General features: G+C 37.8%; 1 protein-coding gene across 1 annotated transcript in view; it reads right to left on the minus strand.

Annotated features, from left to right (window-relative positions):
• Positions 1-26,185, minus strand: part of SHROOM2 (shroom family member 2) — a 122,811-nt gene that overhangs the window by 72,073 nt on the left and 24,553 nt on the right. Inside the window, 1 exon segment of the mRNA XM_029964789.1 lies at positions 2,291-2,442. Within this exon segment, the coding sequence (XP_029820649.1) occupies positions 2,291-2,442 (152 nt within the window).

Raw genomic sequence — 26,185 nt, forward strand, 5'->3', positions numbered from 1 at the left:
ACTTACTCAAGTAATTTTGTAGTCAGATCAGTTCCCTGATCCAATTCAATTCAGACCTGCAGGAGTGCTCACACAAAGACTAAACAACTGGTTTACTTAAAGACAGGACTGTTTAAAGCACTCATAAAAATTCAGCCTAACATTTAGGGCAAACAAAACAAAACTAATACTGTTGTTCAAACCATAACTTCTGAAAGAAAGCATGCAACAAGGTTTTTATAAAAACTTGCATCATTTGAACTTCCAACAGGAAAAGAAACACTATTTCAGCACGGCAACAGCAGTGCCTGAGAACAAGCTGGCCGAGAACAAAACGAGACTGGATGTTAAAAGGTTTCTGACCGTCAAAGGACTGATGTCCTAAGGCAACTTTCCAAGAGAAAGAGTAAAGTTGAAAAACCACAGACAAAAGCCCTAGCTAATTTCATTCAGTAAGTTTTATGAAATTTTATCTAATATTATGCAGGCTTGTCAATGACCTAAAAGGCTCTTGCCTCTTTTGGGAGCTATGGAAGCCTTCATGAATTTAAGACAAAAATGTTTTCCCTAACAACAGCACTGTTTCAGACTCTTGGCTACAACAGCTAGGTTGCTTTTGCCCATTGCACATGTGCTAGGGAAGGAAAAAGGGGAGGGGTAATAAAGGACTGATGAAAACCCATCAGTTTTGCACCAAACTGCACACAGGCACGCATAGCAATGGGGCTCTGCTGCCTGCAGAGAATGGCTACAAATCCCCAGGAACAAATCAGTGCTTGATTATCTGTATAAAAGTTCTCCAAAATCATATACATGAAGTGAAGTACAAGTGAATGAGAATGACATAGTCTCGTATGAGGGTATTTCTGCAACAAACTTTCTGCCATTTGCAAAGATAGATCAGAATTCACAGATTCTCAGCAGATTACTATCATAAAACTGAAAAGCACCAAGAGAGAGGGAATCTTTCTATTCTGGAGGAATCTTTCTATTACTAGCTTTTCCTAGTAATTAAGAGTTGCTGTCTTGGTAGATTCTTCAATGTCTATAAAACTTCTAAACCCTGAATTTCTCCCTTTCTGTGACAGAAACAGCTGATGTAACCTCTGCTAACAAAAGTGCTTTTACTGGAATAGCCAGTGCAAGTTGGAACTGCTGAATGATTTATGCTAGTTGTGAATATATTTTATTTTGCATTTTTTAACTTCAGCGCTATGAAAATTTGGTGGGAGCTTCCGGAATTACCTATTGTTGAGGATATAAACTATCAGCTGTGAAAGAGATTCAGGTTCCCATAATTCCTTCTATCAAAAACACCTTCTAAAACCAAAGGTGAAAAGCATGCTTTTGTACCTCTCTTACCTATCATTCCATTTCAAAAGAAATGAAATTTAAGACAGCCTCAAACAGTCATTATCTTCATGGACTGGATCATCATACCTACCAAATCCAAACTCTCAGCATTTTCTGTGCTGTGTCAAATTTTTTTTTTATTCTAACAGACACCCAAAATTCTTACACAAAAGACTGGCTGGTATAATTTGATAAAAGTAATTAATTAGAAAATTACTCTGATTCATCAGAGTAGGAAATTATTGAGAAATATCTTGTTCTTCAGATTTCCTAGTTTGAATTCTTTTCAGGAATTACAAGACTTACTTTAATATCAGCTCATTTCTGTCAAAAATATTTTTATGAAAATTATTTTTAACTCAGTAAAAATAGCGTGAACTTAAAAATCACAAGTCAAAATTACAAAACAAAAAATTTCCATACCAAAAATGTGTTCTGTTTTGATAAACTGTTTCACTTTTTCCCCTTCACTAAGAACTAACTGAAAGTACTCTTTACGCAAACCACTCAAGAAGTGCTTGAGACCTCAAATATTCTCACAGAGTGGGAAAATGCTTTTCCAAAAGCTCCCCATGTAACCTGCTCCTCACAGCACAACTGGCCTGCACAGCACATGCACTGAAGAGCATTGCCCATGTCCACACACCAAAGGCAGGGAAGCAAGGCTGACAGCCTGCTCTGAGCACTGCACTTCAGGAGGACAGAAAGGAACAGTGTCCTGACTCATCACATCACAACAGTATTCACAGAACACATTGTCTCGGTTTTTGCTCTGATCAGTAGGCTGCCTCTTCTTCTATAAAGGGTCTGTGTTTAAGCAGGAGGTAACACCACATAGTATGTACATTATTAACACTGGATGAAAGCCATTAACTTGCCAAATCTTGGCAAATGTAGTTGCCGAGTAGCTTATAGCCTGAAGCACATTTGGTTTTCCAGCTGAAGGACACAAACTTACCTTTTTACTACAAGCTTCAGCGTCTTGTGTGAACCTTTCACCAGACAGATTGCTTCTTGTCGGAAGCCAGAGAGGCTCACATCATTGATGCCAACAATTTCATCCCCAGCTAGTAACTTGTCCACAGCTGCAGCCTTGCTCCCATCTTCTATCTGGAAAAAAAAGAGTGTATCAAATGGTAGAATTATTGAGGTTGCACAGTGCCACCTTTAAGATAATGAGTTGTCAATACTGGCTTCAACAAAAATTAATACAGTTTAAAGTGCTTAGTGTAATTAAGAAGGTACATTAAAAAACACTGCAAAGAAATAGTAATGATACAGAGACAATTAGGATAGGAAAGAAATAAAAGAGCGAAAACCTTCTGAGAAAACTAGAAAGCTTGAGGGAAATTTGGGAATACAACAAAGAACTTTGCTGTGTGTGCAACTGAGCACTGAACAGATTGCCCAGAGAGGTTGTGGAGTATCCATTCATTGGAGATATTCAAGAACTGTCTGGACACAATCCTGTGCAATGTGCTCTGGGATGACCCTGCTTGACCAGAGACGTTGGACCAGATGACCCACTGTGGTCCCTTCCAACCTCACCCATCCTGTGAAAAGTATCTGTGATCTTGACCTCTGTTCAATACTGAACATGTAATCATACGTGCAAATAGAGTTTTGGGCAGGCATTTTAAAATCTGGTTCTCTAGAGAAGACAGTCAATAATATTAACCACATAGTCAATAACATTTACCACACAGCCAACTCCAAAAATCTGGCAATGCAATGAAACCTCAAAATACTGCTTAACAAGCTGGTCAGGAAAACAAAGGTATTTTCATCAGGAACATAAGCATTTAGGAAAACATCTGAGAATTTAAAATCCATAAAGCTATTTAACAGGCCTGACTAGAAGAAGAGATGATGGTCTGAGATCCAAGAAAGACACGATGTCACACTGCTGAAAAACAGCGATAGTAAGGGAAATTCACTGCAAGATTATTTTGCTGCCACAGGCATCTCTTGCATGCACTGAATTTTTACACAACCGTTCATAACATGGGATAAAACACATACAAGATAAATTAAAGATTTAGGCTTTTGCAATTCCCACCCCAATGAAGTTAAAAACCCCCACATTGCAAGAAGTTATCCATTTTCAAAATTTAAATCAAATCTCAAAAGCTTGAACAGACAGATTAACAAGTACCAACAGTTTGAGTAGATTTAAAACCAGGATTACAAGAATGTTGTGAGGTTTTGCAGGGAGCAAATTAGAAGGCCCAAAGTCCAACTAGAAATTAATCTGGCTACTGCTGCAAAAGGCAATAAAGAAATATTTCCATAAATACATTAGCAACCAAAGGCGGGCTAAGGAGAATCTCTATCCTTCATTGGATGTGGGGGGGACCATCCCTTTAAAAGAAGTGGCACTTATGGACATGGTTTAGTGGTGGACTGTAAGTGTCGAACACTTGCAATTCAGTCCCTTGGCTTTCTCAGTTTCTTCCCATCTCCTCTGCTGTCAATGCAGTCTCTGGTTTCTGAGTTGCTTGGCCTCATGATCTATGCATTTAATTTTATTCCTCCCTCACTTGCTCATAATCCATATGTACATCTTCTTGTACATTTGACACTTTGTCTTCAAAGCAAAGACTTTCATTTGTGTCTCCATTATATTTTGCATTGACTACAGTATCTCCAAGTCTCCCATTATTAAATGCCAGCAAACCTACAAAGGGTAATTCCTGGTAATCACCCCAACTGCAGAAAGCTTCATAAAGAACTGCCATCTTCTGAGGCACCAAAGTTAATCAGCAATGAGATAAATCCACAGGAACCCTAACTTCATGAATTCTGAAGCTCACAGTACAGGTTTTAGGAACAGTCCAGCCACAAAAATATAATTTAAATAAGCTAATAAAAAAAGCAATATCTCTTGATGAAAGTACTTTAGGATGATCTCATACAGCACTCAATCTCAGTGCAGGCACATAAAAGCTCTCTTCATGTAATTTTATGATAGATGTTCTTAAAAATCTTCAGGCCTGTAAATCTAAGCCAAAAAGAATGCCATGAAAAATGCTTAGTCTTATATCCCATTCTAAAACACTCATTATTAATACTAATCAAGCAACTTTACTTTCAGAACTTATCTTAAAAAACCCACAGATAATTAAAGACAGAGCAAGTTTCTACATCCCCATACATCTAGTTTTCAAGCTATGACCTGTCCTCTGACCTGTTCACGTATCCTCTGAACACCAAGAATTTACCAGAATACCAAGTTATCTCTGCAAATCTTCAGTAAAGTTAAAAACAAGGGAGTAGCAGTGGAAATTGCTTATATGTAAGGAAAGATTTCAGTTCAGACATGTCAAGTACAGAGTGTCTGCCATATGAAGGGACCCTGGAGTCAAGAAGAGCAAAACCAGAGAACAGCCTGGGACTCACATGTCTGAAGCCCAGTAGGCTAGCAAAGCAGTGCAAAAAACATTAATGAAAGTCAGAGTTAAATCAGTTAAATTGTAGGGAGAAGGTCGTGGGGGAGGTGGGGGGCAGAGAGGGAAAGGATCTTGTAGGAGGACACACTTTAAACTCCAAATATAAATGTCAACCACTTGCAGCCTTTATGCCCCAAGCAAGGAAGGCACCCAAACATAACGACAAGGGTGAGAAGCTCCTGGGCTCTGCCACCTGGGCCCAAAACACCACAACAGGGTCTTTTTCTTGTCTGTATAAAAAAAAAAAAAAGGAGGGGGGGGGTAAAAATCTGTCTCCTAGAGTTTCAAGGAATGTTCATTGTTCTCAGTGAGTATGTTTGTTTTTTCTTCAGGCTGGCAATCCACTGATGGCAGGGAGTATTCAGTTACCCCCTCTGAGTTTTAATTTCAGCAGGGAAACTACACATTCCACAAAGTGCAAGCTTTCCAAAGAGACTCCAGCTGTCCAAAACAACATTGATCAAAAAATTCTCAAAAAAGTATTTTAAAAAATCAAAACCCAAACACAAAGCTGAAGCCATCCTCATGAAAACTAGAAGTGGTTTTAATGCCTGGTCTTCAGATCACCTGCAGCTAGGGAGAATAAAAACTACACAGTAGAAGTCTTCCCAAGCTGAATAATTTAAACATGAACCTTTCATACTTAGATCCCCAAATATGATTCCACTTGACAGTGCACTTTAAAGTGGAAATGGGAAAGTTAGGCAGGAAAAATACGATTTCTTCTGTTACACTAGGAGTCCTTCCTTTAGTCATAACAACTAAAAGCATTAGGCTTTGCACACATACAAAGAAACACAGCCAGAAAAAACCATGAGGAAAAGACCTCTTAAAAAAAATATTGCCATACTAACTCTTTGTGTAAACTTGGACAGTGCAATTCTCCAGGTTCTCTCTCCTTCTGTTTACTAGTTTTAATATTTGTCTTTATTTATTTACCCATTTAGTAGCTTTCTATCTCATCAGTCCTTAACTAGAAGTGTAAATACCAACCAAAAAACATAAAATATTTTAGAACTAGTGACTATACTTGACAATGTCACTATTTTTCACATCTCAACCTCGAATGTATTTTACTTACCATCTTCAGTCAGCTATGCTATGCTGTGTTCAGGATTTAAGCCCAACTTTTAAGACTGAAGTCTGTATTTCTTATCTATCTAGCATCCATTTCTTTTCGAATTTCAGTTGTCCAGAAAAACCAAGTCAATAGCTGAAAATAAAGCCTTGAAAATGCAAAGGGAGGTTTTAAAATAAAATCTTTCAAGAACGGTCAACACCAAGAGATCTACCTCAGTCACTGTCAGCTGGCAGATACGACAGGACGTAATCCTCAACAACCCTTCTGCTCAGTCTGGAGTACTTGCAGGAACTGAATGCCTGTAGCACACACATCTCAAGATTTTTATAGCAATAGTAGGAAAAAAAAGACACATAGAAGAAAAAAAAAAAATCAACACCTGATTTTCTTATAAATCACAGACAGAAGCCTTCAAAAGACATGTTACATTGCCTATCTTGGATGAGTAAGAGTTCTGGAAACGCCCTCGAACCATGTTTTTGTTATGTACTAAAAAATCATACCGCTCTTACTATGCTAAATTAACAAGAGTAAACATGATGACTTCCTATCCTTAGCAGTGATGTTGGTATGCTACCAAAAAAAGTGTTTTCAAAAGGAGATGAAAAGGATGTTTGTTGACGAAAAGCATCTGCTTAGAGTCTCCAACTCTCACCCTGCTGTCCCTGTTGACCTCTCTATAGCCAAGGACAAAAGCAAACTTTGGGATCTGTGCTTCAGGGAGGATAGTGACTGCAGACTTTGCCATCACAACTGTATTAATTGTCACATCTTCCCAAATTTATTTTTGCTTATAAAATATATCCACAAAACAGGAAGAAACACTGATTCAAGATGTAGGTAATAGGATTTAAAAAAAAAAAAATGGAAAAAACAACACACATGTAAATCTGGTATGTGAAATTCTTCCTGTAAAAAGGAGAGAGCCTTGAAATGGGAGAAGAGCCGAGCCATGGAGAAAAAGCCTAACAGCTAAACACACAAACACATTCAAAGGACACAAGTCTGTATTCCCACTGTTGGTAATAAACAAAAAGGGGAAAATAACGGCCTATATCTGCAGCTTTGCATTGCTGTGGTGTTGATGGGGAGCACCAATTCTAGAACATGACCCCTTCACTTCTGTGTTTATCAGGTCTGACGCTTTACTTAAAATACCCACATTCCTCTATAGACACCTGTATAAACAAGCAGGAGACAGGTTGGGGAAATGCTGTGTCACACGAGTGATCTAGTTTTGTTTACAAAGAGGACAGTTTCTTGTCCATGCTCTCTTTCGACAGGGTGGGAGACGGGATGGAAACCCAAACCCAGAGACAAACACAGAAAAAAACAGTGCCATTTATCAGCACTCTGCTATCAGCTGTGATAAACTATTTTATCATAATTCACTTCTTGTACAGCCAAGAAATTATTCTGTGGTTGTTTGTCTTATGAGCATCTAATACAGACTTTTTTCCAAAAACCTAACAATCTTTGTATGAGATGTTCAGAACAAATAAAATGTAGGAAATGTTAATTATTTTGATTTGCACAGAGTTAAATAAAGCAGAAAAACCTCTGTAGTTCAAGCCTGGCATTTGTGTAACTTTGAGCAATCAATAGAAAAGTAACAGAACTGACTTAACTCCAGCTATACATTCTGGAGGGCTGCAGTGGTGAGGGCTGCATTCACCAGCAAGACTCATGGCTCAAACTGAGGCAGAATAAAACAGGGGTACAAACTCCAACAGGACCAAACTGGTCCAAAGACAATGGATGTGTGTATGTAAGGCATCACTCACAGGCATGCATACACTAGAAGCTGGGCAAGGCTAATGCACTTGATTTTATGTTCCGACACATCTTTTCTCTCCCACTCTGATTTAATACTTGGACATTGAAAGAGATTGTTGGAAGGACACCTGGCAGGGAACAAACTCCGGCCCCCTTTTATAGATGGGCTCAGAAGCATATGTGGGAACAAGGCCCAAACAAATGCAGAATGTCTGCAGCAAAGCAAGGAATTCCACAAAAACCTTCACATTACTGGAGGGTACCTGTAAACCCAAACCACATCTCTCCATAGACTGCAGGTTAGATAACCAGCATTAACCACCCAACATGAGCTTTAAGGAACACCGTATAAAGCAAAGAAAGCTTAATGATGTGCTACCAACTTGCAAAATCTGGGCCTGTGCAATACTATCCAATACTATTAACTTGGCAGTTGCTGCACTTTGATCATGCAGATAGGTGTCTGCTGCATTTGGTGACACTCTAAGTTAGCATGGAAGTCAGAACTTCCCTTTTGCATTTATATCATAATTTCACACCCCACCAGCCATTGCCCATACTTGTTATTCCCAAAATTATCCTTAAACATTACAGCAAACAGCATCAAATTTTAGGAATGTTTAGTCCAGAGCAATGTATTTCCCTAAGGGTAGTTTCTTTCTTCCCTACCCAAGGGCAATGGCTCATGGTCACTGTCACAGAACCACTGAACAGGCTGAGAAATCTCCCTGGTCTGGCTGTTCTTTTGAAGTGTCCACCATTGTGTTGCACAGATCTCGAGCTGGCAGGAGCCCTGCCTTCTGTCAACGAGTGATTCTTAAAAATCAAAATGGAAACATTTTTTTAAAGGGTAGAGTTCAGTAACAGGACACAGGTTATCACAGCCCTTTCTAATTGCTCTTTATTTGGTGCATTTAAACATTTGCATATTTGCCCAGAAATCCTTTTCTTTCTTTATTGTTTCTTTGTTTTAAAGAAAGCTTCATATTTTGAAAAGATAACCGTTGGTACAGTTCTTTAAGTATTTATTCAATTTTTGTAATGATGTCCACACCACTGTTTTGATTAAGGGTGTGCTGTCACTTCCCTTGGAACAGGCAATTTTTGAGAGGGATTTATTACAGCTGTAAAAATTGACTCCAGGCTGAAACACAACTTCAGAGGTCCTCAAACCAGAAGTGTTTAAGAAGTTATGGTAAAACATCCACCATTTCCCTTTTTAAAAATTCACACAAACTGATGAATACTTTATTTCAACCTACATTCAAAACAATACCTACTATAAGCCTGTGAGAAAATCTTTCCAATTATAAATCATCAGTTACTATTTCTAAAGAGGATACTGTTATTATATCTGATTCTTTAAATCACAGGGTTGTTATGAGCTCTGCACATTGAAGACCAATTAAAGTATTCGAAAGTTAAAAATTTAATGAAGCTTTTCCCCAAGAAACTAATGATAACAATTTCCAGATGAAAAGTATCAGGAAGAGAGACCTCATGTAGATTTGTAGGTTTTAAAAACTGAACAACAGATGTTTATTTTTAAAGGTTTTTTTCAAAGTGACTCCATTGTTTCAGCAACAGAAGTTGGAAACTTTTCATCACTGGTGAACACTTCTACTAGAGATAAATAAATTTTAAAAATCCTTAAAAAACCCTCCAAAACCCAAAAAACCCTTGATGCTTTGAAAGCATAGAGTATGTAAAATAATAGAGTATGTAAAATAATGTATCAAAAAATAAAAAAGATGCGGCTGCTGAGTGTCAAGAACTTGGCTGGGTTTTTTGCCATTAGTGCCTAAGCTTTGCTAGATACATTTTACAGCTTCTAAATAATATTTGCACATAACCCACAGCAGCACACCTACATATATTACATCTCCACAAAGCAACTAAACATGTACAATCTTTGGAGATCTTTCTATACAAGAGCCCCTGCAGGAAAGCACAAGTTCACCAGGGAAGCTGCCTAGCTGTTACAGTCCTGACAACCCTAAGCTGGCAAGGCCAGAGCAAAGCCAAACAGACCCAGCTTACTAGGATTAAGAATAAGGCTAAGACAAGGGTGGAAAAGATAGAGATACTGGAAGCAGGGGCAGTGGCAGAAGCCTGTTGGTGGTGCTGATCCTGAACCTGAAGAACTCCAGTCCTACTCCTCCCTCACACCAACATAACACTTGCAAAGCATAGCTTTTTTTCCCTAGTATTTGATCAACATTTAGACACCTCCCTTCTGCTGTTTAGAATTCAGACAAGCTGTATACTACTTATTCAAAAATTACCAAGAAATAATTCCTGTTTACTTTCAGTCATGAGTTTGGGTTTGCATTTTACAGAAACTAAAGGCATCCAACCCAGAGGAACCCATTTCAGGTCACAGATATCTTACACTGTTCTTAAACATATCTTCCTTTTTTTTTTTTTTCAAAATGACAAAATAATCTGTACAAGAATGGAGCACATAATAGTGCTATGAAAAGAAATGGCCAGAAGGCCAAAAGAGAATTTTTTCTCTATATGCAGTTTACTTATTCTAACAAGCCTCCCACCAGAGAAGTTTGAAAGGGTTGGATTATACATATTTACTTGTCCAAGTTTACTTATGGATGATTATATATACAGGCTGTTTGAGTATGCAATCTGTGCAGTTACCATTAAGCATTTTTATAGGTCTACATTTTTGTACTTTCAGCTATTATGAACAATGATAAGAATGGTTAAATAGAGGTTATGCCTAGAAACAACTTGTATTTTATCTATTCCAACTGATAACGTGAACAGACTTTCAAGAGGAAAAATACAACCTGACAAAGTAATCTTTACGATCGTAAGGTTCAAGGTTTTTACTTTGCAACTATCATACGCTTTCAACAATGCTGGTTTATCTTTCTGCCTTCCTGTCCATCTCAGGAAAATAATGTCACAGCTTGCCAATGTGCCCTTGACAATAACATACTGAATGCAATCCAACAGCCTGTAAAACCACTGCATAATTAGGGAAAGGGTAGGAGTTTCTGACAAATCAAAGAAAAAAAACTGAATGTGCCCGTATGGTCACGTGGGTAGGGTCGCACATTAATGACAAAGGAAAAGACTGGTTTCATCAACTTACAGTTTGTTTGTGAAGAACTTCGACATGCTGCAAAGAAAGACATTGAAAGACCTGGTAGGTGGAAACAGAACACTCACTGAAAATAGATTTCACCTATTTCATTCAGTCTATCATATATTCAGTCTAAATGTGACCTTCTACATGAAATTTAAGTTGAACCTATGCCTATGTCTACAAATTGCTGAGGTTTCAAAAAAAAAAAAAAAAAAGAGCAATACTCTTAGACACAGGTAGCACTGATTAAGATCCAGCAACAGAAAAAACTGCTTCATTGCCTATTAGTTTCAAAAAGCACCGTGATGGGTCTGCAAAAAGCCACAGGAATTTTACAAAGAGTGTTATGTTTTCATTTTAAATATTTCCTCTTGAACAGCCCATTTTTCACAGAATGCTTATCTTGACTAACTCATACCATTATTTAGTTATAGTCACGCCTGCTGTTTGGAGCCTTCCATTTTTGTCATAGCATAAATGTTCATTTTTCAGACAGTGAGAAAGTATAATATTCCCCAACAATTCTTGTAAGAATACTCTTACCAACTCCTGAAACTTGATTTTATAACAAAAATAAAAGTAATTTTTAATAGTTACTGCAGAAGTACTTAGGAACCCACTGCTACACAGTGGATTGAAGAGAATGTAATATTACACAGCTAAACAAATATGTAGCAGACAAACATTAATAAGAAGAGAACGACCTGCTCTCATAAATGATAGTAATTTTTTCAGCAAGATTTCCCACCCCTTGCAGTATTATTCAACTTTAAAGAAAAAAAGTTTCACCAAGGTGCTGAATTTTAAAACATGTCTTATTTGTTGATTCCCTCACCCACTCCTCTGCAAAGAAAATAAATAAAACCTTTCAGAAGAAGGGTCAGGCTCATCCTAAAATTTGAGGGTTTTAAACCTTAACGACAGAGTTTGTTCTTTACATTAACTTTTGCTCTCTGTTCAAAATTGATATTAAGGTTCACACAGCACCCAAATTACAGACTGAAGTCTTCCTTTGCAACCATTCTCAACAATTCAATAATTTAAAGCCAAATTCAAACAAGAAGACACATTTATTCCTTCCTCCCCCACCCCAGTGGTAAAATAGGCAACAAAACCTAAAGCTGTCTTAATTCAGCTTTATATAATCTATACAACCACATTTACTATAATTATGTAGTACTTCAAACTGAATAGACAAATATCTGTTCCCACTCCAGGAAACCCATGTTTCTGCTGTGCACTCTGTATGCGATTTCAATTCTTCATTCTTAAAGCAATAAAAACTCGGAAACAAGTGGGATGATCCTCAAGAAAACAAAAAGGCACATTATTACAGAAACAAAAAAGGTCTGGGTAACCTTGCCCTTAGTTTCTCCTCTGTTCTTGTTTATTACTCTCTGTAAAGGAAGAAGGTTTTCCCCGCTCCACTTTCACCCATAACTCAAACATTAAAATATGAAGAAGCAAACACTAAATAAAGCATTGAATCTATTTTTTCTAAGGCAGGAACTACAATGCAATTGCTTCTAAAATTATCAAACAAAGTTCAAAAAGCAAGTTGCAAAGGACTCCATGGCAGTTTCTACCCAATCTGGTCCACTTTGTCAGCTTGCAGTACCCTAAGCTGCCTGGTACAGTCAGACATCAGAGGTAGACTACTAATACAATTAACATAAATCTCTCATGATGCTCCAGTAATAAAAAAGCATGTCAATAAAGAAACTACCAGTGTTTTTATTGACAAGATGAAATAGTACCCATCTGCCTTCCTAGGGCACATACTCAGCTGAGCAGGACATGAAACATTCATGAAGCTCGAGTTGAGCACCAAAATCTTAAGCCTGTTATGAGTCAGGAACTTGAAAAAAGTAAAATTCAGTTCTGTGGAGTGAGATTAATGTACAGCAATTTACACTCCAGGCATCAATCACATTATGGTATCCCTGCCATTTTTTCCCTAACCATCAGTACTCAGTTGACATATATTTCAGATCTAACAAAAAAACCCACAAAAACAAACCAGAAAACCAACACAAGGGAAAAAAACCAACCTAACAAAAACTCAAACATTGCAAAAACCCCCACAAACCCAAAACTTTCTTAAAAAGAGACATTTTCCTTTTTTTCTAAACAGACCTAGCTGTTCATAATTTCAGGTTCTTCATTTTGTGTAGCTTATTCTATATACCATTCCTTACAACTCCATCGCTTGATATCACAGAACATTAGAAGAAATTCCTTCCTCGTGAAAAATTTACCTCGGGAATTAGATATGCAAGGATTTTCAGTGCCTCTGTGAGTATCTTGCCACTTTTTCTCTATTTTAGAGGTATAAGTTGTCCTAGAATTAATGAGAGATAATGAACTAATAAGATAATTATACTGGGTCAATGACAAAAGTTTTTTTTTTTCTTAAGAAATTATAGGATTGTGCTGTGAGTTAGCAAATAATAATGCACTAAAATCACCATGGATTAAAATAATGTAAATTCACACAAGTAGAAGCTTCAAAAAGCTGCATGGATTTAGCAGTAAATTGTGTTGTGTCACAAGAGAGTACACTTACTACTCTAAATGGACACTTCCCAAATTGGCTTTCATTTGCAGCTCTTTTTCCAAAGCTTTATTGTATTACACTTGTTGCTGACCTAATTAGCTCTAGGAGCAGGCAGATTACTCCAATGACTTAAAAAAGATAGTTTTAAAGACATATCAAAACATTACACACACAATTATCTGCATTTCCTGATTAAAAAGGTGCATTTAATTATGACAAAACTACTCAGTTTGACAAACATCTGTATTTCTGTTTGGCAAAAGTATCTGTCATCTGTGCAGATGATCTTATTAAAAGACACATCCTGTTCACGCAGCACAATTCATAACTTCCCTGTGTAGCACCCGCTCAAGTATGAGTGGAATCTTGGGTAAGAATGTTTGTACAATAATTCTTGCAACACAGGAGAAAATTCATAATTACACTTCTATTTTCCGACACCGGTGGTGGTACCACTGTATGTGCACATGTGCATGTCATCATACACACGGCTTATTGTCTCCCACTGCTGCCTATGCCGGCACACACAGACGCTTCTCAGGAGCATGGATTCCAGCAGCATGCAACCACACTAATGAAAAATTCATGTCTGAGCACACCAGTTTAGGATGTCAGTGTTGGCAGGAGGTTGTTCCAAATACCACATTGCACAGGAGATTCTGAACTTGCACATCTTGATAACTGACAGACCATTAAAGACTGACGTCCTGAAATTAGTCTGTAACACAGTTCAGGAAACTGAATATTTTGTGGAACCCACAAGATACTGTCTGTATTATTTATGAATGCCATGAAACAGCTGTTTTCCTTTGAGAGAAGATACATCTTTAAAGCATAACACTGAAGCATGCAAGAGTTGGGAGTAAAGCAGTATTTTAACCCACTGTTTGATAGTCCTGGCAATTTCCCGCAGGCACAGTCTTATGACCATCTTCAGAGAAAAGCAACATGGCCTTTTGGAGAGCCTGCCCAGTGTCAGCAGTATTTGCATTCAAAACTTGCCTTTCCTTCTCAAGCCTGTCACCACAACCTGCCTTTCCCCCAAAAGCATATTCTGAGCAGAGCCCTGATTCTTCATATGGTGAAAAATAAAGGGTTCCCTAGACAAGAGCTATGCACATAGGCTGAGACTGAATCACAAAGGAGGATTATTTTTGTACGCACTGACTTAGGAGTTGAAATTTCAAAGCAAATATTAAACTCATCCTGCAAATATCATTAGGTCACAAAGTATTATACTACTTAGCTACATGCTGAGTTCAAGAAAAGCATCACTAAAAACAGCAGAGAAAGAATCTACTCTTCTGAATAATAATCAAATATTTAAATCACATATTATATTACATAGCATGCAACAACAGTTGCACACTAAAAAAATTTTGTTCACACTGCATTCAAATTACTCCAAATTCAGTAATTTTTATACTCTAAATTGTAGGAAAACCTTTTATAAACATTTTATTTATCATAGTAAAAGAAAGTTGAAAGTTTGACTAAAGCAGCAACTGGAAAGCCTTCTGCTTTCCAAATTAAATAGGTGACATGTTTCTGCATCATTTGTTTTGGGGACAGAGGTTGACCAGCCTTCAATAGGATAATTCAACATTTTGTGATTTAGGAAACTAGTATCTGGTGAAGATTCTGTTATGCATCTCAGACTATGATCAGCATCGCATTAAGATGAAAATTTTTTTTTAAATAAAAACTACATCTGGAGACATGTAATTCTAACAGTACTTTGGTTCCTGAAGATGCCTGCACCTTTGCCTCATACCTGCCTTTATTCTGGATCACCAACCATGCAGGCTTACACTTCACTGGTACACAGCCGACTGGAGGGCAGAACCATGCCTCTTGCAGAAACTTAGGGAATGTCTTGCATTTTCACATAAATCCATCATCCAGTTAGTCTTCTAATGTTTCCCTGCTGAAGCTAAAAATCAATAGCTCAAGCTTATTTCAGGTTGTGCAATCTTTCCAAAGAAGTTTGCTGCCTTCTTTTAGTATAGAAGTAATAGGTTGTTTCTCAAAACAGCCTCAGAGTTTGGCAGCATTAATGCATTTTTGCCCACCAATAAATCCTTCCTGGGATTCCTCAATCATACTTGCTCAAAGAATAAGTGGGTATACTTTGAGATGCGGAAAAAAATAACTGAGGAGAGTGGTACCTTGCTGAGTGGTTCTGTGTCTCAGTAGTTATGGCTGAGGACTGGGTTGCACCTGGTGATGGGAGTATCTTCCATCCTTTAAATGGTAATGGCACAGAACAACATATTAATCTCAACTTATCAGGAAGGGGTTTTGGAAAACATATTTTTGAGCCAAACATCTGACAGATGCAGCATATTCATAGAGCAGAGTAATTGCGGGTTTCTCTCTCTGCTTCCACAAGTATTAGCACACTTTACGCTCTTCATTATAAACATAAATGCTGGGAAGTTGAAATCTGTACCTAAGACTGCCCATTCACCTGTTCTCCAAGAAGCACTCTAATCATCATCTGCAAAAGAGAAAGGAAAAAACCCAGTGTGTGCACGTGTGTGTGTTAAAAAAGTCACATTCCCTTTGTACTCTCACCCCAGCCCTACCAGTCTGGGATTGCTTCCACACAGTGGTTAAGGAGCACTGCATGTCCCAGCATACAGCCTGGTGGTTAGAGCAGTATTCCAGCCATAGACAGGAGGTCAAACCACCCCCAAGCAGAGCAAGAAACATCTCTTGTTTACTGGACATGCACTCCAACATTTGGATAGAACACAAAAATGAGCAAGCACCACTTCTGGTGCTGCCTAGTTTGGTCTCACTTTAGAGGAGAATAATTAGCAATCTCTCAACTCAGAAAAAAGAAGAAAAAATGAAAGGGGTGAGGAGGGAAGAAATAGCAGTTTACCCTAAGCTTGTGGTTTGTAAATTTGCTTTGCTACTGCAGTCCTGCCTCTCCTCTTTGAATGAATCTGGGAGAATTTGGACTGTTTCTCTGCACAGATGTTCATGTTGGGATACTCCTTTAAGTAGCTCCTTTCTTAACAGGGAAGTTTCTGGATTACCTATTTCAAGCACTTAATTACCATAAACTGCATATGGACTTCTAGGAGCTAAACATCAGACACTGCAATGACCAATTTGTAAACCTCTAGAGTTTTGTTTAGCTATGGACCTGAAGACCAGTTAATGATTTTTTGAAGTATGTGCCTGATCTTAGCTCTTGAAGAGAAACCTTGCTATTTTTACTGATAAGTATAACTCCTTTAAAAGAAATGGTACACTTAAATGTGGACTTGCAGATTTTGCTTTTGTTTGTTTGTTTTTAATATTAAAAGACTGTATTATTACTAAATATCAAAGTTAAGGACTGCTGAAATTGAGAACGCATTGCAAGCCTTTTCCTAAGCAAGTCAGTACAAATCCACTGGGTTTTTTTTATTAGACAGCTATTCCTATACTTCCTGTGTTGTTCTTTGTTTCTCTACCTCAAGAACAGATAAGGACAATGAGAAGACTGAGTTCAGATGGCTTAGTTCCTCCTGTTTATGTTTATCTAGTCTCTCAGAAATAAGGGTCCGTACCTTCACATACACCTTGGTGAGAGAAAAGCACTACACAGGTACACCAGAAAGACATGTAGCTACATAAATTTGGAGGAAAGTTGCACTGGTGTTCTTGGATTTTTCTTTCCAGTAGAGGTGCAGATGTGCCTTTTGGGAGTACATTCCAAACCCTTCACCTTCCTCCCACTAAGCTGAACAACACTCTTAATTTAGTGAACTGTGGAGAACAACACATACGTCCTCTCTGAGATACAGAAAGGCAGAGATGGGTTAGCAATAGTCTATTTAAGTTGGTCTGGGTCTGTACCACACAACAAGATATTGACAGCCATGGTATTGAGCCAATGTGGGCTGAGGTTGATACTCCTGAGCCACTCAAGAGAGGGAAGAGCCACAGCATTTTACATTAGGGAGTTTCCAGAGCTTGAGTAAAACTGAAGTGCAGGAAGTTAGATAACTCTGCAATAAAAGACCTAAAATTCCCATTTCATTATTTGGGGAAAGCTGCAGGGACTCCTGCTGCATTCACATATTTTCTGAGCTATGTGAAATAACTCTAAGTAAAACAATTTCATGAAGATCTCTCAACATTACCAGTTAAAGCAAGCATGGTTATTTACTAGACAGTACCTCTTCCTTCATTTTCTAAGCCACTGGCTTATGTTTCTGTACAGAATATGCAGGAATTTTCTTACTTTAAAATATTTGTTAGTTACTTGGAGAGACTGGTTGGCTGCATACAGGATTTTAGAGCTACAACAGATCCATAACTGTTATCAGTCATAGAGGTTTTTCCTTGTCTGGGTATCATCCAGTTTAAGTTTACAGATAAAACTTCACTGCATTTTCCATGTGGTTATCCAAACCACAAGTTTTTGCCTTCTATTCATAGTTTTCTCATTACAAATAGAAATCCCTTTCTCCTCCCTCCTTTATCAGTTATCTACTATAGCTATTATTTATATTTCAAGACTATTTCAAAATGTGAATTAACTTTCTGAAAGTACTATCTTTTTAGTACATACCCTTTTGAATTCCTATTTTAGAACTTTTTTGGTACAGAAAGTTTCTGGAATACTGTTGTACTACATTTCATATTGGAACTGTCATATTTCCTATTTATCAGTGAGGCCCAAAATGCAAAGAACATATCTTGTAGTCGGAGAGTTTTGTTATCAACAAAAGTGAACGAAGCATTTTGGGGTCCAATATTAAGCTATGTTGTTCAGCAATTTACTAGAAATATAACAGGAAGACTACAAAGAATATTCGTTCTGCTTTAGAAGTTCATGTTCTCAGTCCTACCCAGCATAGCCACTACAGTATGGATTGCATTAAAGACTACTAGTTTTTCCCCATTCATTACTTAACTGTAAGCAAATCTCCACAGGAATACAGAGAGCATAAACTCTATTACACATGCAAAGTTCTCTACAGTGATCTTCTAAATGATACAGAACCAGACAGTCTGCCACAGAGCCAGCAATATCATCTGACATCACAACTATAGCTGGTTATCTCAGTATCAATTTTCCAAAAGCTTAGTAAAAAACAGTGAACAAACTGGTAAGTTAGTGTATTTAATAATGCTATGATTTACTCACTAAAATGGCTTAAAGCTGTAAAAACATAATTTAAAAAAGTTTCCTACAAACGGGAAACAGAGTTCAAAACTCAGTAAAAATGTTGCCTACTTCACACTTAAGCAAATATGTATTTTCAGGATTCTCACAGTGCCTGTCAAGTGCAAGCAAGGAAAAATTGGCTGAGTTTTACAAATCGTGCAACTTAAAAAAGGGTCTTTTGATAAGTAACACAAGACGCCTTCTCCTGATAGTGTTATTAATTGGTAATGCTATTCCTCCATGCTGGTATTATGTTCCACCTCTGCCTTTCACTATTCCCTTTGCAAAAGGAATATTTTTTCTTCAGGATGATAATCTAGATTAGGAGGCAATATAATCAGCCTCTTAATTATACATATGCACAAGGAGCACAACAGTTGCTCTGCTTGTCAAGAGGATTTAAAAATGTAAGCAGCACAGGGCTAGGAAAAATCCCCATTCATTTAGAAAACTGAGTCTTCTACTATAAGATGACAAGTAAAAAAAGTGCAGCTCATTTACTGATAAAAATCTTACACGAGATTTATCAGCATATACTCAAATCCCATGCAAAAGAAAACTAATATTAAAAGTCACTTTTTAATCAATTTCAACATCACAGATATTTTCAACACAGTAAATGATACATTTAAAAAGCATCTTTAAGGCAACTCCATTTTGCAACATGTCATAATTTTCTAAGAACACAGTGGAACAAGTTACTTTAACTACAAAACTGCAACAGTCAACTTCCTTTCCCAGAGCAGCATCCTTCTTAACCTACAACATTGCACATTCCAAAAGTAACAGTTATTTTTTTCAATTTAAAAAAAAAAGAAAAGAAAAGAAAATGAGACAAAGAACACAATGCTAAATAAAAATATTCCCCTATAGAAATTAATTTGTGATGCAGCTGCTTTTATGTTGCCCTATTGCCGAGGGCAGAAAACCAAAGGGTAATTCCATCACTCAGTGCACAACCACTCAAAGCAATCTCCTGGCACCAGTCCAGAAAACAAAGTCAAACTGGCCCTATTGAGGATTGCTGGCCTTGCCACAAACCACCTGCCCTCCCAGAGCTCCTGCCCACCAGCCCTAGGGAGCCAGCAGGAGAGACAGCTCCCAGTGGCCCTAAGGTTCCATGGGCATGTGGGTGCCCTCAGAAGCTGTGCTCCTACTTGTGCAAACATGGTGCTGAAGAGGTCCCAAACATGGTCTCATGCCTCCCTGAAGGCTCTCACAACCGTCCCACCCCAGCTATTCCCGTTGTGAAACACTCGGGCTCCAATATTAGCAAATTACAGCATAGAAAACTAATGAACATGTAACAGTTTTGCCCTTTCACCCTAAAATAAAGGTCCTTCCTTTTTCTTTCAAGCATAACGTTTTTATACTGGAGCTTTACTCTGCAGTGTACTGAATATTACCTTTATCTAAGCATCCCAAGTATAAATTGCATTGAAATATTTACAGCACTGCAATGCCAATACTGTTGAAATACACATTTGCCTAAGCTTATCAAATATGCAGCTTGTCTTGGGGGAAAAATTACATTGTATAAAATTTGAGCAAGGAATTCTCTGTTGGTGTGGCGTTGACAAATTTATGGTTTGTACTAGGCTGTGCATTGTTTGCCAATGATCACATCGCAGAGGCTAAACAAACTGATGGATGGAAGAGACGAAATACAGAATCCAGCCTTCACAATCTGCCTGCCTGCATTTTAAAGAGCTTTTGCAGGTGGATGAAAAAAAAAAAGCTAACTTTTTTTAGCATGGCACGAGAAAACATGTAGCAAAGTATGAATCCAACTGTACACCGATCTGACTTAAATAGTGTGCCAAGCAGAAAAAAATCCAAATCATTTAATCAACTGGGGGCAACGAAAGAAAGCAAAATAACCAAGTCAAGTGAGGTCTCCTCCTCAGCAGTTATTTTGTGGCTAAAGAGACAGAACTCCATTCTGTCAAATGGACACACTGGCAACATTTGAGAGCACTAAGGAGTTACTTTAGGGCAACATCTAAACATGTTGACATTTAGTAAGTTTTCTTTTAGACTCAGGGAAACTGCCACACGATACCAATCATAAAACCTTTTTTTTATTTTTGGAAGTTGCACAGATTGCACAGTACAGATAAACAACACAGCTACAGAAAATCATATTCAGCTATGCCCCATAGCATGGAATAACCACAAATAATACATACTTATTGCTTTAACTGACATGAAAGTAATACTGTGATATATTTGCTTGCTCTCTGTTGCATTGAGCAACACCAACATAGGATCACTGCCAAAATATTTAATGCAAGAGCACATTTCTATTAAATTCATAGTTTGCCAAGATGCTGGGCAGGCAGAGTTGAGACACAGCAAGACTTTACCAGTTCATTTCTCTGGACTAAAGGAGAGGTTTAAGGGAATGCTTGCAGAATGACTAGGCTAGATAAGAAACTCCTCAGCTAATTTTGGCCAGCTCCCAAAATGAAATGGTTTAACATATAAGCTTGAATTTGGAAGTGGCTAAAAAAAAAAGTAATATGGATCATGACATTTAACATCTGACTTGTGTAAAAAATGAAAAAAAGAAGCAATTCTGTTAAGTATTTTCACTTTTAAGACAGAATATATTAACTAAGGAAAGAAGAGGACAAATAAAAGTGCTTGGACTCTCTAGCAGCATGCCTAAAGCTCAAGGTTAAAGTACAACTGACCCCACACAGAGCCATTTGAACATGTGCCAAATGCATGAAGTTCGGAAGTTTCATGCTCTGCTAAGGCAACTTTCACATCACTCACTGACTTCATCTCAGATCAAAAGCACTAAAAGAAAAACTGTGCAGAGAATTTGATTACAGATGGTTTTTACTGATGCCTTCTACTTAATCTCCTCTGGAATGCAAGGTCATAGCCCTCCCATATTTTAAAAGGGATCTATATACTATATGCACACTCAACTATTGTCACTGTATTATATTTTGCTTTCTTATCTGAGAAACACAACCTAAGGAGTTTATTGCAGCCCAGCTCCCTACCCACAAAACATGCACATGGTTGTATGGCTTCAGAGGCAATTGTACTTTCCACAGTGCTCATTGTCCTGCAAATAACAAGTATTTTGTATGTTGTAGTTAGCTGTATTACAGCCAGTAAAAGATGCAAGGGCTGGAGTGGTATCTGTGCTGTAAGGAACACCTTAACCCTCCAGGACTTGTCTGCCCAGGACAACCTTCACTCTGGAGGTACATGGTTCACTCCACTTCCTGTTTTGCCCACAGAACAAGTCTGCATTCACATCCTGACTACATGTCACAGGGCAAGTTTCAATCAACAAAATCCAAAAATTCAAGGCCTAGCCACATTGCACAGAAGACTCATTCTTCTCTTAAGTCTAAATCACCAAACTTTTACTAAGAAATGAGACTGGCTTCCTTTAACCTCACTCTTCTCACCAAGACAGTCTCCTTATTAAAAGTTTATTAAAACCCTCATGATTTGAAATCTATTTTCTTACTGTCCTTAAAATTCTTGACAACTATGAAAGCATAAAACTGAAGCTGTTCAAAACATTCAGCTTAAAAAATATACATCAAAGCAAGCATTCTTTCAAAATAAAAAGTATTTGAGAATTTGTTAAAAAAACCTTTCCTTACTGTTCACTCTCTTTTCCAGTGGTCAAGTGAAAAGGTAGTAAAGAGAGAGGAAAAGGTTTTTCTCTTTCCTGTTTTCAACCTCCACTAAGCTTAATTTCAAGTTTTCAGTAAGTGTCCTGTGTCTTCCAAACAGCACTTTCAAAAATCACAACCAGGTAAACTGTGCCACACAAATGATGGTAACTTTTTTCTTAGTGCAATGTACAGTTGTTATAATAGAAGATACAGTTCTGATGCGCTAAATAAAATTTAAATTGTAGTCAGTATAAAGCCTTTCAAATTCTCATATGACAAATCACATTGGATAAAAACAGATCAATAATCCCAGAAAAGTCAGCTACATAGCTCTTTGCTTCCTTAGTTTTTGCAGGGGTCAGGCTCTTGGACTTTGAGACCTCATGTTGTTCTATTCTTTGTTTATTTGGCCAGAACTCCCTTCTCTAAGCAATTGTTTATTTCACAGTTAGAAATATGAAGGGGTGATTAAGATATTCACATAAAGGTAAATCTTCACCTCAGGGGCCCTTCTCCATCATTTCAAACTATATGCACCCACATAAATGCACTTGTAAACACATTAAGTGTAGTAAACTGAAACAGTAGAAGTATCTTCGGGTTCAAAAGTCAGTTCCCCCAAGGATTAAGAAATGCAGACCCACAGTTAATTGTACAAACAATGAAAAGCTTGCACCATGGTCTCTTAGAGCCTTCATCAAGCACCGAGACCTCTCTACTATGCACTACAACATAGTTCAAGGAGACTGTTTCTTCATCCACAGAACTGAGAACCGAAGTACACAAGAAAGTGCACTGTGATTTATCAGAACACTAAGCATTGATTCAGTCCTCTATAGGAAGCATCTACTACAACCTAAGTACAAAACAAACATTTTTGTTAAACCTTAGAATAAGCATGAAACTGAATTTAAAGCTGCAGGTCGAGAAACACAAATCAACCCAGTAATAGGTTCAAGAAGATATGCTCCCCCCCTTTCATACAAGAGCAATGTACAAATAGAAATGTAGAGAAGGAGTCTCACTCAAAGCAGTAGTGGTTTCAGCTGTTTTACACCCTTCTTGACTTGCTCTATAGCTGAGTCACTAAACAAGAGGTTCGACTCTTCAGTACAGTCAACTCGAAAACTTCCTCTGCTACCCCATCACCTGTGAAAGGGCTCCAAAGCATGGATGCACATAGTCCTGCCCTCGGATCAGGGATTTATGGCATAACCTGGCTACACTTTCAGGCATTTCTCTAGTTTGCAGTCCCTTAGGGCTCTTCAGGTGATGCCCCACAACACCACCTCACAGGAGGAGTCAAAAGAACTTGTAGCCAATCCAAGTGAGTAAGAGTTGCTAGCTTGAATCATTTCCTTTTCTCTTATCCCAACCTAATTCCGGCTCAAGTTCCTGTCCTATAGTGTCCTTCAAACAAATAAATATGTGGGCAGAAAGGAAACAGGTAGAACAACCAGATAGCTTTCCTGGAGGAGATTTATTTCCAACATCCCAGCTTCCTCTGCCTTGCTCACCTGTTTTATGGTAAGTAAATCTGTCAACATTATTTGCATATATTACAACATCTCAAAATTGTCTCCAAAACCAGAGCAATGTAGATGAACACTTTCTTAAAATTATATAAGACCACATCTACCACTGTAATGGTGCCACCCTCAAACCCAGAGATACTGTGCACCATTCCCACTAAAACAACTTGGGATGCACACAAACAAAACAATCTAAATGCATTCCCACCAGGGAGAGACTCACATGTTCTGATACTCAATCCATAATCAACAACAAGAAAGTTTGGAGGCCTTCTCAATTCAAGTATTTAACGTAGTAGTAAATAAAAAAATAATAATAATGCACATGCAATGCATTCTAGCATGTGATTTTAAGAAATTAATTCCAAATTATTCAAGCTTTTCAAAATAACATAGTCTCTTCTTAACCTGATGCTTACATGTACAGGTGGACAATAGGAAATTAAAGCTCCTTGATTCTCAACTGCTTTGAGTCAATTAGTTCTACATAATCAGATTAACATTAGAAGGAAGATGTTCTTGGTTATCACTAATAAGTGCCTCCTTTGCAAGAAATGTTATTTGCAACCTTGTTCAGCAGCCTGAAAGCAGAGGCCAAAAATTCAACATGTATGAAAGCAGAAGTCCAGCAGTCCCTCACCCTTGGGAACAGGGTTCTCAAGGCCAGGTTTAACACATGTTTAGCAGCATTGCATGAGGCAGTTTGACAGCTATCTCTTCATGGTATTTCTCTTCTACAGATAGTGGACTTATCACCAAGGTGATAGCAAAATAGCAATTTTTTCATAAATCCTGATTTTAAATACGAAGGGGTAAAGGGAAACAGAGATGGGAGGGCACCCTAAGCAGCTCCTAAAGCTTCTCTCTTCAACAAACAGGCCAAATATATATAATAGGCTCGAGTGCCTATTATATTGTAGGTTAGGAGGTTGGGGGAGGGAGGAGAGGGGGCAGGGCAGGGGGAATGAGTGTCCAACCCAAGCCTGCAGCACAGCTGTTAAGACGCAGCAGGAGGGATCTGGATATTGTACTTACTGAATCAGCTAAAGAGGTCTAAGCAAACTGATGTTCCTAATGAGAGCTGTAGAATTCCATTCATACAATGTGTGGCAATGGGCCAAGGAAAACTTGCTAAAAATAAGAGACCTAGAAAGATTAAGAAACAAAAACATTTCTTGCAATATAGAACTAGAAAAGGGTCAGATCATCCTGCACATGCAATTACAAAACTACACCCTCTTCTGCAAGGGCCTTCCAAGAATATAACCTTTCCAGTGTAAAAAAAAAAATGGGAAAAAATGGGGTAATTCTTGACAAAAGATTGAAAGATGAAAATTGACCATTTGGAAGTATTATAAATATGGTAGAAGACTAATTTTAAATTAATACTTGACCATCATCACTAGTCAACTTGATAAAATTTGATGCAAGAGTAAAAAGGGCAATTTGAACGAGTCTTTGTTCATCTCACCTAGATGCTAAATAAAAACACATTTCTGCATGTTTTCTCTTCGGGTTTTTTTTTGAAAACTTTAAAGATGAAAGTGATAAAACCTCAAAAATCAAGATATCTAGCACTCAGAACACCAGAAGTGTGCTTTTTAGCTACAACTGCATGGGTAGAACTTTGCAGATATTTTTTCAACATCCTTAAACCACATAGGTAAACTTCTGTTAAAGATGCTACATGAAACAATAGATAACTAAAAAGGATAGTCTCTCGTGTTTGGTTAGCCCAAGAAAAGTAGGTCCTTGCTATTCTCTGCATTAAGAATGCTTCTTTTACTGTTAGCCAGAGTCATTCTCCTCCTTCCCCTCATCTTTCCCCTTCCTGCCTCCCCACTCAAAGCCAAACTTTTGGAGTAACCAAACTTTTACAAAGAAGCTTGCCTCTTTCCCAGACAAATGACTTGGCTGAACTTAAGAATATCCTTTAGCTATTAAAAAAAATTCCACAGTAACTGCAGTTCTAAGAAAAATGCCAGAATCTGTAGTGGAAAAGCCCTACTGAATTAGCCTTCCAGAAGTCAGCAAGTCTTAAGAGTTTATTTAAACAAAATTGTCACTCAAATATCAGCAAACTGCACAGACCACACTTAAAGGGAACTGAACAACATAAATCAGGTGACTATTGCAGCTTCCCCAAAAAAATCTGAACTCTAGCTCTTTACAAAACGTCAAGACAGCTGAATCTTAGACTAGTTGTTAAAAACAGCTGCATGCATTTAATTAAGTCAAAATCAAAGCCAGATGGCACACGATGCTTTTCCAATAGACTGGATGCTGTCACAAGAGGCACTACTTAAGCATTCCTTAATGATTCCTGGCACCAGTGGCTACAAAAATCTCTTTCTACAATCTACCATACACCCCTACTTTTTTTCCCAGTCACCAAGCCTTTAAAGAGGGTGGGAAGGAGGAAAAAAGAGAGCCTCTGAGATAAATTGACTCAGTGTGTGGAATGCAAGGCAAACATTCCCGTATAAATTCAGATCTGATTTATTTTCTTTAGGAAACTTCAGCTGC

This window comes from Manacus vitellinus, unplaced genomic scaffold (assembly GCF_001715985.3).
Source record: "Manacus vitellinus isolate BGI_N305 unplaced genomic scaffold, ASM171598v3 scaffold_7_pilon, whole genome shotgun sequence".
NCBI lineage: Eukaryota > Metazoa > Chordata > Aves > Passeriformes > Pipridae > Manacus > Manacus vitellinus.